Here is a 14,236-nt window from a genome sequence, read left to right on the forward strand (position 1 = left end):
GTGTCTTTGCATTGTTCTGCTTCATCAGCTTCAGATGGTTTTCACAGGTGACAAAATGGAATGACACAGAACCACAGACATCCTATGATCTAATGATGTCACTCACAGCCCAAGACAATCTGTGTATTTCCACAAGTTTGGGTGTAGAATTTCTCCCCCAGGACTAGTTCTACAGTGACAGGCCTCATCATGTCCAAATATGCTCAAACACGTTAAGCCTGATTTTACACGAATATTCTTTGTTTAAAGCTGATTTTTGCAACATTATTTCTAAATGTAAAAAACTTAAAAACACACATCACTGGTGAACCTTGTCACACACAGACAGCAATAATAGCTACAACAACATTACCTTCACAGCTATCAACAGGGGACAATCCCTCTCCACGGTTGACTCTCCAGCACTGCTTGGTTTCCCGTTGGAAAAAGGCATTGACAGCCTCATAAGACCGATAACCCACTGCGAGCAGGATCTGCGGAGAAAAGAACCAGCTTAATCAGAGGTTTGGATGAGTATGATGGTGATGATGATGATGATGATGGTGGTGGTGTGTGCGTATGAGTGTATACAAACACACACACACACACACACAAGGTCAGTAATATTTCAGGAAGGTATCAGGCAGTGAGATGGCAGAATCATTAGCATGCAAGGCAAAATGCCTTTGTCTGCCTCCACTTTCTGAGTTCAAATGGTGCTGAGATCGGCTTTGCCTTTCATCCTTTCAGAGTTAGGGTTAGGGCTTCCAACATGCTTTCGGCCACTGAAACATGATGTCTCAGAGGCAATTCCATTGCAAACTTACACAAGTGATGGAATGAAAAAACAAGAGAGGAATTTTGAAAGAAGCATCTCCAAAGCGATTTATCAAATGTTTATATATTTTATCAGGTTTTGGCGACCATCTTCTCTCAATGTTGATTATATTATCCAATGTGTCCTTCTTTTAAGATGGAAAGCTGTGCCTGTAGAGAATTTCATTACTATTTCTAGGAATTTAAGTGACCATGAAGAACAGTGGTCCCTACACTTGTATTGCACCATGGACCCATTTAATGCAAGACAATTTTTCAACATTGAGAGAAGATGGCTCCCTAAGGCCTGGTAAATATACAAACCTGGTATATAATATAGGGCCAAAGTTCTAGAAGGGTCTGAAAAGGTTCAGTGGTGCTGGCCTTTCTCTTTCCCTCTTTAAAATAAGAAAAAGACACCAGTGAGATTTGAAACCCTAACTCCAACACTACAGCAGCTCCCCCTGTTCTCATAGCATCTTATTTAACTCACCTCAGGGTAGAGGTTGAATCTCTTGAGGGTGTTGATAACTTGAGGGTACTCGGTAACGTTGTCCATCATTATGTCCATGAGACCGTCCTTCAGGGTGGGTGAGTCCACCATGGTTTTATAGTAGGAATAGTAGAGGCCCTGGAGGAGAGAAGAGAAAGAGAGAAAATGAGTGACGGAGAGACAGGGAGGGAGATGATGTGTGCATGTGTGTACATACATATATACATATATATATATATATATATATATATATATATATATATATATATATGTATATATATATATAATATAAAACGGGAAAGTTTACGAAAATAAACAAAAGACGAAGGCAGGTGGAGTACAAACAAGCAAATGTATTAGTATGGCCCTCAGGAATAGAAATAGAAAAAGTCTTTTACGTTTCGAGCCTAAGCTCTTTGACAGAAAGATACACAGAAAAAAAACAAGGAGAGAAACAAGGAGAGAAAAAAATGTGTGTAGGAGCTAACGATCTATCATGGCGTCCTGTGTGTGTGTGTATATATATATATATATATATATAGAGAGAGAGAGAGAGAGAGAAAGAGAGAGAGAGAGAATATAAAGAAAGTCAGGAGGTATGAGATGAATATATTTATTTAACCAGTTGATATCCATGGGATGATGGTTGTTTCACAGCCAACATTATGGAAAAATAATTTATTTCAGTGTATAATAAATTATTTTACATGTCTGCACTAGTCTTTATGTTATAAATTGCATAGTAGGGACTCTTGTACATTATACAAGCTAATAAAGGTATAGAAGGCCAGCTTTTGAGATCAACTGAATAGCAGAGAGAGAGAGAGAGAGAAACAGTAAGAAGAAGATGTCCTTACCATTTCTGTACGGAATGAAAGTTCTCTTTCCAAAGTAGAAAGGTGAGAGAAATGCTTGTCATTTTCAAACATCTTTGACACATGGTTTCTGAAAGATAAAAAAGGAAAAAGAAAAAAACAGAAGTTTCGTTAAAAGAAAGATTTTGATTTTACTGGTAAGAGGAGTTGGTGACTGGAATTACCCAGTTCTCCTCTTTCTAAAATAATTTCGTATTTCATTGTTACAGCAATGTCTTACAACCAACCATGTTACACTATAATCCACAAAGCATGCCTTGAAAACCACCAATACAAACACAACCACTTTGGTGCCACACAATGGCAGATTGGACAGTGGCTTGAATACAACACGTCTACACTCTTACAAAAACATGCCATCTGAGTGTCCCATGACAACAACCTCTGACATCCACTGGACATGTCACAACATACCCTAACTAACACAAAAATTTCCTGCTACACAACAATACATTACTTCAGAATTGTCACCTAAATCCTATCAGATCTGCTTTGCCTATCTTCAATATAGATGAGTCAAGAAGGGAGCCTTTAGATAGTTACTATAATTCATAGAAATAACAGTCACATCTCCCTCATATCACACGTTACAATCTTAAATACTGAAAAGGACATGCCAGGTAGTTTTAGGTCTGTGATGAAGAGCTGCTAAAATCCTAAACCAGGATTTGCAATCAAATCCACATTTTTCTGTTGATCCTATCAACCGAACAGCCTGCTTGAGAAATCTATGTGCAAGTGGCTGAGTACTCCACAGACACATGTACCCTTAATGTAGTTCTCAGGGAGATTTAGCAGGATGCAAAATGTGACAAGGCTGGCCCCTCTGAATTACTGGTACAACTCATTTTTGCCAGCTGAGTGGACTGGAGTAATAAAGTGAAATAAAGTGTCTTGCTCAAGGACTCAATGAGTCACCAGGAATCGAACTCATGACCTTACAATTGTGAGCCGAATGCCCTAACCACTAAGCCACACAGGCTGGGTAAAGCCAGTTTAAATGCTAAAGGGTTAATTGAATGGTTGACCCATTTAAGCTGATAGTGCACTGGCCCTCAACCATTATTTGTCTATGGACCTTTTGACTCCTGGTTTACTCCACAAGGCCTTCAGACACATTCGTTGTGTATTAGAAAAAAACAAAAATCTTACTGTGTTTTAATAATTAAATATTATCAGGAATTATATAAAAACTAATTAAAATATTTTGTCTATCGTAGAAGTATAAGCAATTTATTGCACATAAATTTAATCACCCCATGTGTGTGTGTCTGGGTGGGGGACTGAACCCAGAACCATGCAATTGGGAAACAAACTTCTTAACCACACAGCCACGCTCACAATCATTCTCCAAAAAGCACTCATGCTGGTGCCACATGAAAAGTACCTTGTGCCAGTGCCATGTAAGGAGCATCTCTACTGGTGCCACATGTGAAAAGCAGCCACATCAGTGTCACGTAAAAAACACTTGTGCCAGCATCCCATTGATGGCACCAATGCTGGTGTCACATACAAAGCACCCATGCTGGCACTATGTAATAAAGTACCTTGTGCCGGTGCCATGTAAAAAGCACCTGTGCTGGTGTCTTGGGTATTTCAGTCCTGGGGGAACCCGTCTTCTGTTCTGACCTTAGCCAATTTCTTGCAAATGTTAAAGAAAGCAGCAAACAGAAAGAAGGTTTTGGAGAAGTAGAAGACCCCAATATTTATTTCTTTTAAAGTCTGGTACTTATTCTGGTGGTATCTTTTGCCAAACGATCAGTCATGGGGATGTAAACAAACCAACACCAGTTGTCAAGCAGTTAGGGGAACACACACACACACACAGATACACGACAGGCTTCCTTCCACACAGCTTCCATCTACCAAATTCTTTCACATGGTATTTGTTGACCCAGGGCAAGAATACAAGAAGACGCTTACCCAAAGTGCAGCCGAGTGGAATTGAACCTGAAACCAGGTGGTAGCAAAGTGAGCTTCTTAACCACACATCTATGCCTGAACCTTCAAGAACTTTATTTGTAATTTTTTCTGAATTAAATTTCGGAGAGTTTTGATTTTTGGGAATTTTAGTTGTCAAGAATACAAACTTTAGGGATTCAGTTCTTACAGGATTATAGCACCGAGGATGGTGCCATTTGGAATTTCGACCCAAATCTAATCTAAAATGATGGGATGGTCACAGCTGGAATGCTTTTTGATCATAGCTTTGTTGTATCAGAGCTGATCCACAGATGGGAGGGGTGGGGGAGCAGGTCAGACGTTGTCGTTGTCACGTTGACACTAGCAAAAGCTTGAAACATATGTTGATCGGACAGCAATATAGATCTGATGGGTCACGACAGTTACCCAGCATAGAAGATCAATACTCCAGGTTTAATCAATCATAATGACAATGTTGAATGTTCAATACATTCACAGGACATAGTCAGGCTGCAAGGCCAACGATTGAAATTATTAATCCAACTGGCTTTTTTTAGACCACAGATGTGGCGAAGCTGAGAGGACTAGGGTTATATAACAAATATGAGGGAGACCCTACATGGTCACACGACTTGCTAGAAATAGTAACCAAATCTCCCTCAAATCACACCCTGCCATCTTAAGAAACAAAGAACAGACTGGTCAAGGTGGTCTTAGCTACACAACATAAACAAGATTTAGCAAAAATGATCACGGCTGGAATGCTGTGATCACCTTGGGTTAAATATCATAAATCTACCCAATCGAGGTTGACTTGGGGTTAAACAACAACAACAACAACAACAAGATGGATAACAAATGAGGAAATTGTAAAAGAAAAAAATTAATAAATAAAATTATCAAGCAACAATGTAATCAACATACCTGTGTAGGACACCTGCTGTGATGGCTGTAAACGAAGCAGAACAGAAACAGAGAGAATATAAGAATGGTTAGTGAATGGAATAAACGAGGGGGGTGGGGGGTGTGAAGGTAATACGTGATTTTGTGCAGTAATTTGCAACGAAACAAAAAACCAAAACTGTGCAGTTAATTGCAGCATGCACAAGCGATTGCATAATATACAGGTGTACAACATTTAAGAGTGGATTCATTTATGAACAAGGTGTTTAATTTAAAAGTTAACCCTTTTGTTACTGTATTTATTTCGAGATGTTCTGTTTCTTTCAATTACTTTAACCCTTTAGTGTTCAGATTAATCTGTTAAATGTAATACTTTTATCAATTGAATTGTTTTGAATTAATCATACATTATCTTACAGTTTTGTAGTTTCAATGGTGTGATAGTTTATTCTTAGAATGTCAATATAGGTTAGGTGTGAGGGGCTGGATATGGCCAGTTTGAATGTAAAACATGTAGGATATTTGGGCCGAATATGGCCGGCTTAAACACCAAAGGGTTAAACATAACAAAGAATTTAGTAAATAACTTAGTTATCATTCAGCTGGTGTCAAGAACATAAATTGTGACTAAGATTTGGTGGAAGATTTTAATTCAACACTTATGAAAACAAGACATTTGTACAACAGAGCCAGAGCCGGTTTCAGCCGGGTTGGTAACGAAAGGGTTAAGGAATCTCATTTCATGCTGACACCACCTAAAAAGCACCTGTCCTGGCACTAAGTTCACCTGTGCTGGCACTATATAAACTCCACCCATGCCAGCACCATGTAAAAGGCACCTGTGCCGCCATCACATTATTCAGCCTGCTAGAAAAAAGGAACCAAAACTTTTCAAATCACACCATTTTAGCATAGTTGTCGTCATCATCGTTTTACGCCCATGTTCCATGTTGGCATGGGTTGGACAGTTTGAGAGGGTCTAAAGAAAACAAACAAAAAAACTGGCACTCTGTTGGTTATGACGACAAATGTTCCAGTTAGTTCAATTAATGGAACAGCCTGCTTGTGAATTTAATGTACAAATGGCTGAGCACTCCACAGACAGGCATATCCTTAAATGTAGTTCTCAGGGAGATTCAGTATGACACAGAGTGTGACAAGGCAAGCCCCCTTTGAATTACAGGTACTGCTCTCTCATTTTTGCCAGCTGAGTGGATTGGAGCAATTGCTCAAGGGCACAATGCACCACTGGGTACTGAACTCATAACCTTATGATTGAGAGCTGAATTGCCTGACCACTAAGCCACTCCCCTTCACCAGGGTCTAGTGAGCCACTGAGCTGCATTAAGGTCCAATGTTAGCTTTGGCAGGGTTTCTACAGCTGGATGCCCTTCCTAACACCAACCACTTTACCATGTGGACCGAAAAGCCTTTTTCGTGTCAAACGAGGTCACCAAGTAACTTGCAAGACAAGAACAGGAAGAAGGACAATGATGGGGGGGGGGGAGAAAGAAAAGAAGACACCACAACAAAAAGGGGAGGGGGGAAGGGTGATGACTGTGCCAGGGGTAGAGAGAGGGACAATCCCAGGTGTCTTGTTATAAAACAGTGTGCCTCAAGAATATTTACCAATGGACCCCTTTAGTTCCTGTTTTAACTGGATGGACCCTCATGGCCATTTGATGTTTACAAAAAATCCATTGATTATCATTAGAAATTGTTTTAAAAAATTATTAAAATATTTTGTGTATTGCAGAAGAATAACAAACATATTGGACAAAAACCTTAACAACAGAATCTGATATGGGTCCTCAAACCCAATATCGGACCCCTGTTAAAACCCACAGCAACAGGAGATACAAAGCAACCCCCTACATTACGTGTGTATGTGTGTGTGTGTCTGCATGTATCTTTGTACCCGTTCTCATAAAATATTGGTTTCTAATTTTGGCACAAGGCCAGCAAGTTTTTGGGAGAAAGTAAATCGATTTCATTGATCCAAATACTCAACTGGTTCTTGTTTTATTGACCCCGAAAGGATGAAAGGCGACCTTGGTGGAATTTGAACTCTGAACGTAAAAAACAGATGAAAGGCTGCTAAGCATTTTGTCTGGCATGGTAACAACTCTGCCAGCTCAGCACTTTATTTTGTAATAAAATATCGGGAAAAGTTAGTGAGGTCTCCAATTTCTCAGGCAGCTCCAAATGTCAGCACCAGATGTTACCAGATAAAATATTGAAAGTGGATTAAAAACGTACGAAAATCTGGTGAAAAACAAATAAATCTATATAAGGCCTAATTGCTGATGTGACCTACTGGTTGTTTAGATCACTCACAGTACCTTGGCACAGCCCTCATTCAATGACGGCTGTGCATTTTATTGATTTGGGGGTAGTAGCAGATTATTTACTAGTTTCAGTCTTTAGACCGCTCCCAAGCTGAAGCAATGGCTCGATGTGGTTACTGGAACAAATCAACCCCCAATACTTTAACCCTTTTGCATTTAAACTGGCCATATCCAGCAAGATGTTCTGTTTTTTTGTTCAAACTAACCAGATCTAGCTTTTCACACATACCTGACAATGTCACTCTGAAAGTGAATAATCACATTATTGAAATCTTGAAGCCACGAGATAATCCGTCCTTAATTCCAAACAATGCGAATGAATAATTTGAACACTAAAGGGGACAAACACAAAGACATACACACACGACGGGCTTCTTTCAGTTTCCTTCAACCAAATCCATTCCTAAGGCTTTGGTTGATCTGGTGCTATGATAGACGACACTCATCAACAGAGAAATAATTTAAAATTTACTAAGAAAGGACTTCGTGGCTGTGTGGTAAGAAGTTTGCTTCCAAACCAAATGGTTCTGGGTTCAGTCCCACAGTGTGACACCTTGGGCAAGTGTCTTCTACTATAGCCTCAGGTTGACCAAAGCCTTGTGTATGGATTTGGTAGACGGAAACTGAAAGAAGCCCGTCATGTGTGTGTGTGCGTGTTTTCCCTCCATTACCACTTGACAACCAGTGTTGGTGTGTTTACATCCCAATAACTTAGTGGTTCAGAAAAAGAGTCCAATAGAATATGTAGTAGAGAGAGAAAGAGGGAGAGAGAGAGGGAGGCAGTGAGTTAGAGAAGATAAAAGACAATAAAGCTAATTAGATGTCATTGGTTTTCATTTCACTTTTGTCATCGTCATCATCATACAAATTTAATTGATTTAACAGGTTGCTAAATAAAAAAATACTCTGTAAAATTGTTAAATAGAAGTAACAAAACAACATCAACCCAAGGAGGGGAAACAGTGCTGACTGACTTAACAGGTAATCATCATCATCGCCACCACCACTTCCATCATCACCACCACTGCCTTCATCATCATCACCACAACCAGCACCACCACCACCAACGCCACTGCTACCACCACCACCGCCACCATCATCCTCATCATCATCACCCTCATCATCACCACAACCAGCACCAACAACGCCACTGCCGCCACAACTACCACCACCACCGCCGCTGCCACCGCCAGCACCAGCACCACCACCACCACCACCGCCGCCACCATCCTCATCACACAACTATCTTTATTGTTCAGTATTTCTGTCCAACCTTCCACCATTCCGATGAGGGTGGTTTGGTGGAGAGAAAGATGTGGCAGCGGCCAAGAGGGGAAGAGACAAGAGACAAACAGATTTGGCCAGATTTATGGAAGAGAGACAGAGTGAATGAAACTGTGCGATGTTGTGGTGTTCATGCTTTTCTGTAAGCCATTGGCAATGTAAATCATTTGAAATAATTGTCAATGGGAATCGGAATGAAAGAATGCAGAAGGGAAATGGCAAAAAAAATTCAGACCAAGAATTCCGTGGATGGTTCTGGTGAATTCCATGGAGATAAACAAAAACGATCACTGTAGGAGAGAGATGAGAGAGTGGAGAGAGACAAACAAAATGAGAGAGTAAGAGAGGAGAGAGAGACTTGGGAAAAAGTGAGGGGAGGAGAGCTGGAGAGAGAGAGAGAAAAATGGAGAGAGGGAAATAGAGAAATGGAGAGATATAAAGAGAGAGGGGGAAGAGGAAGAAATGGAGAGAGACAGAGACAATGAGAGAGGAGTCATGGGAAGAGAGAAAGAGATAAGAGAAAAGAGTTGGAGAGAGAGAGAGAGAGTGACGACAAGAACAGAGAGAAAGGATAAGGAGAGAAAGATGGGGAGAGAGGGAGAAAGAGAGAGAGGAGAAAAGAGCTGGAGAGAGAGACAGATGGAGAGATAGACAAAACAGAGAGAGAGAGAAGGAGAGGGAGAGCTGGAGAGAAAAATAGAGACAGACAGACAAACAGTGAAAGATGGAGAGAGGCTGAGAGAGATGAAGAGAGAGAGAGAAAGAGACAGACATATTGATGGTGGTGGCAGAGGTAGGCAGGTGATAGAAGAATGGTGATGATGGCTGCGATGTGAAGAGATCGGGTGAAAATGAGTAATAGTGTGGTGGTGATGGAGATGCTGGTGGTGGTAACATCGATGGTGGATATGATAGCAATATGATTGGGGTGATAGTGTAGATGTTGCTTAGCTCCAGGTCAGCTCTGATCAGAGACATTCCACTCATGACCATCACAACTTTGATTCAGATACAATGCAATCAACTACCTGCACCTGCTAAAATTGCTGGCCCTTTATAGGGAGCAGCAGGCTGGACACTTACCAAAAAACTGGAGTCCAAGTTAGATGGAACTTACTCCTAAAAGTTAAGAGCAGTCTTAAGAATGTATCTTGGAGAACTCAACCGACCAAGAAACAGCTGTAAGGAGAACTCCTGCCTATTTCCATTGTTATAAAGCATTTATTGTTATGATATTACAGCTGTCTTTTCTTAATTTAATATAACCCAGTTTTAACTGTATTAGGAATGATGAGCTTTGTTAGAGTAACTTACTAGATATTTTAAAAGTTTATTGTTAATGTATAACTCTTTTTGGCACCAACTTACCTGAGGTAGCTTCTATATAAATTTTCTGTGATCTAAATTAAAATCTTTTAAATGTTAATTTATATTCCAAACATTAGCTTAATGAGTTAATTTTAACATCAAAATCAATGGAAACTAGTTGTGATCCCTGGGCTGGTGGCACATAAAAAGCACCATCCGCCTTGACTGGCTTCCGTGTTGGTGGCACGTAAAAAGCACCCACTACACTCATGGAGTAGTTGGCGTTAGGAAGGGCATCCAGCTGTGGAAACACTGCCAGATCAAGACTGGAGCCTGGTGCAGCCTTCTGGCTTCCCAGATCCCTGGTTGAACCGTCCAACCCATGCTAGCATGGAGAACGGACGTTAAACGATGATGATGATGATGATGATAAGCTAAGCTTCTTAAACAGAAAAGTTGATATTTAAATAAATGGTTAGCCCCATATCTTGGGAGAACCCATCCCATCAAGAAACAGTTGTGTAGAGATCTGTATGTTTGCAACATTATAAGGGAAAGGTGCTTGCATCTTGTGGGATATTGCTGGGGAGCTAAACAAGAGGCTGGCAAGTGACCAACTGCTATGAATGCCAAAGCATGGCCGTAATCATGCTGGTCGTCCGGATACAACATATGTGGATCGACTCATCAGAGACAGTGGATGCCTCCCCAAAGACCCCCCTCAACTAATGCAGGGCCAAGATGGATGGTCTGTGCACGTTACAAATGTCTGAGCAAGCTCAGCCTGACGATGATGATGAAGCCATGATTGAGTAGACTGAGGATCAAAAGCATTCCAGGTGTGACCATCCCATTTTTTACGACATGCACAGTATCTAGAGGTGCCACTTTAGAAAGATTTGGCTGCTATTTTTAGCACATTGAGCGACCACATAAAATCTTGCAAGTTTGTAAGGATGGTGAAAGTAAGATGGTATGTAGTAGTAGTGGTGGTGGTGGTGGTGGTGGTGGTGATGTGGCAGAGGAAGTTGGTGATGATAAATCAGCAGGAATGGTAAAGGCAAGATGGCAAATGGTGGTGGTGGTGGCGGTGGTGGTGAGCTTGTAGACATGGGGATGGTGGGAGGTGGCAAGATGTACGTGGCAGGTTGTTGTTGGTAGTGAAAGGGTTTGAAAACCTATGGAGTCTCCTCTCTAAGATATACACCAATGCAGGGACCTCTACATGGCTGCTCATTCTGCTAGAAGTAGCAGCCAATTTTCTCTGCAATCACACCCTTACTATCTTTTAGTTGTTTCAGTCATTAGATCGTGGCCATACTGGGGCACTGCCTTGAGGAATTTTAGTTGAACAAATCGGCCCCAGCATATTTTGTTTTTTATAAAGCTTGGTACATTTTCTAGCAGTCTCTTTTGCTGAACTGCTAAGTTACAGGGACATGAACACACTAACACTGGTTGTCAAGCAGTGTTAGAGATAAACCCAGACACACACATATGGTGGGCTTCTTTCAGTTTCCACCTACCAGATTGATTTGCAAGGCTTTGATGGACCCAGAGATATAGCAGAAGACACTTGCCCAAGATGCAGTGCAGTGGGATTGAACCCAGGATCATGCAGTTGGGAAGCAAACTTCTTGCCACACAGCTACACCTGTGCCTTTGCATATAGTGGGTCCTTTGTACGTGCCACCGGCACAGGGGCCTGAGCAGGCTGGCAAACGGCCACGATTGGTTGGTGCTTTTACGTGTCACCAAGACGGACACCAGTCAGGCAGCACTGGCATTTGCTACGTTCGGACGGTGCTTTTTACGTGTCACCGGCATGGGTACCTTTGTTTCTGACACTCTATGGAAACACACCTGGTCGTGGAGGAATATTACTTTATTTGGAATCAGGAGAGGGTTGGTGACAAGAAGTGCATCCAGCTGTGGAAAATTCACCTCAACAAAATTCTGTCTGATACATGCAAGCATGGAAAAATAGATGCTAAAACGACTACAACAACGACGATGACAATGATGATGACGACCAGTGCAGTCTACATCCGCTGCACACTAAATCTGATTGCTCTCATGCCCTGATTTCCTTTCAGCTCATTTATGCTTTATCGTTCGTGTGTATTAATATCAGCCATGAAGCAGAACATTTCTAACCTCATATATTTTACAGCCTTCCCTCCAGCCATGCCCACCTTTCACCGTGCAACATCATGCTTCATATACAAACATTAAACAATCTGCCATTCATTTGAAGAAAGAATCCCTTTGTTGCCAGCAGAGATAAGGGTTCCTTGAACTTTTCCCCCCTTATTCTTATCTCTGCTCTGGTTGCTGTGTTTCCAGAACAACTGACTCCACTCTTAATTAAGTCCCCAAATTAACAGAAACTATCAACTACTTCAATGGACATCATCATCATCATCATCATTTAATGTCTACTTCCCCGTGTCCGCATGGGTCAGGTGCAATTTGTTGAGGTAGATATTCTAGAGTCGGGTACTCTTTCTATCACCAACTTTTACCAGTTTCCAGGCAGGATTGCATTGCCCCATGGCCAGACATGTATTTCATGGAAGACTAGAAACAAAAAAAACACTGCTTGTATGATGGTAATGCTCATTCTCAATTATCAATGTGAAAACAAGGGCACAAACACACACACACACATATTTCTATACATATACAATGGGCTTCTTTCAGTTTCTGTCTCACAAAGGGTTACAGTAGATGACATTTTCCCAAGGTGCTACGCAGTAGTGGGGGAGCATCACAGCCATGTGTTGAGAGAGAGATTCTTTGGGGTTTGAGTAAATGTAACAAAAGCAAAGTTTGAAGGGGTTTTGCAATGACCATTTTCTGATTTTGAAAGGAAGTGGATTGGTGTGATGGTCTGCTGGCGGTCAAGGGATTCTCACACATGGTCAGGTGGTTGGCACTTGGCCACATGTCAAGAAAACTCCTGGAGAGAGAGGCAGATGGAGAGATAGACACTGGAATCAAGCATACACACATACAGACATGTATGTGTGCATGCTGATCAGGCGAGCTTGTGATCAACCAGACTATCAGATATTGTCATACAACGCTGATCACAATGTGCTTTGCATTGTTTTAGCCTTCGAATAATGCCATCCTGCTGGTTAGGCAAGCAGGCCAAGATTTCTCCTGGTTGGAAGGCTAGTCTGTTGCAGGGTTGCCCTTTCCTCAGCTGAATGGACTGGAGCAATAAGAAATGAAGTGCTTTGCTCATGAACACAACATGCTGCTTGGTCCAGGGATCGAACCCACGATCTAGCGATTGTGAATGCAACACACTAACCACTAGCCACCCCACACACACACACCCAATGTGTATTGGATTACTTTTTCTTTTGTTTTTACCTGCACATTCATACAATACATCCATATATCTATGTGTGTGTGTGTGTATTTGTGTGTGTGCGTGCTGGTGCCATGTGAAAAGCACCCAGTACCCCTTGTGGAGTGGTTGGTGTCAGGAAGGGCATCCAGCCATTCCAAAGCAGATGCTGGAGCTTGGCACAGTCCTCTGGCTTCTCGGCTCCTGTCAAACCATCCAACTCAAGTTGGCATGGGAAACAGATGTCAAGCAAATGACATGTGCAGGTATGGTTGTGTGGTAAGAAGCTGGCCTCCCAACCACATAGTTCCAGGTTCGATTACACTGTGTGGCACCTTTGGCAAGTATCTTCTACCATAGCCTTGGGCCAACCAAAGCCTTGTGAGTGGATTTGGCAGATGGAAACTGAAAGAATATATACATGTGTGTGTGTGTGTCAATGTTTATCCTCCACCACCACTTGACAACCGATGTTGGTTTGTTTACATCCTCATAATTTAACAGTTCAGCAAAAGAGATTGACAGAATATGTACCAGGCTTAAAAGAAAAAGAGCAAATAAGTACTGGGGTTGATTTGTTTGACTAAGACTCTTGAAGGTGGTGCCCCAGCATGGCCACAGTCTAATGACTGAAACAAGTAAAAGGTAAAAAAAAAAATGAATGTATGTACATATGTGTATATATATTTATAACCTCTAATAAACACTCTTGCTTGTCTCCTTCTGCTGAGAGCTTGACTCACCAGTCGGACATCATTTCAAACTCAGAGTCTAGTGTAAACATGATGAGGACAGCTCAGTGATTTACCTACCTCATTCATCATCATCATCATCATCATCATCATCATCATTGTCATCATTTAACGTCGGCTTTCTATGCTGGCATAAGTTGGATGGTTTGACTGAAACCTGGTAAGCTAGGGGGCTGCACCAGGTTCCAATCTGA

At 41.5% G+C, this 14,236-nt stretch overlaps 1 protein-coding gene across 1 annotated transcript in view; it reads right to left on the reverse strand.

Moving 5' to 3' along the window:
- The window catches only part of LOC115225842 (probable C-mannosyltransferase DPY19L1), a 39,420-nt gene that overhangs the window by 21,046 nt on the left and 4,138 nt on the right, over positions 1-14,236 (reverse strand). Inside the window, exons 2-5 of the mRNA XM_029796828.2 lie at positions 5,011-5,035; positions 2,146-2,233; positions 1,289-1,426; positions 353-473 (exon numbers count right to left, since the gene is read on the reverse strand). Of these exons, the coding sequence (XP_029652688.1) occupies positions 353-473; positions 1,289-1,426; positions 2,146-2,233; positions 5,011-5,035 (372 nt within the window). The remainder of the gene's footprint in view (positions 1-352; positions 474-1,288; positions 1,427-2,145; positions 2,234-5,010; positions 5,036-14,236) is intronic.

Source organism: Octopus sinensis, linkage group LG28 (assembly GCF_006345805.1).
Source record: "Octopus sinensis linkage group LG28, ASM634580v1, whole genome shotgun sequence".
Lineage (NCBI taxonomy): Eukaryota > Metazoa > Mollusca > Cephalopoda > Octopoda > Octopodidae > Octopus > Octopus sinensis.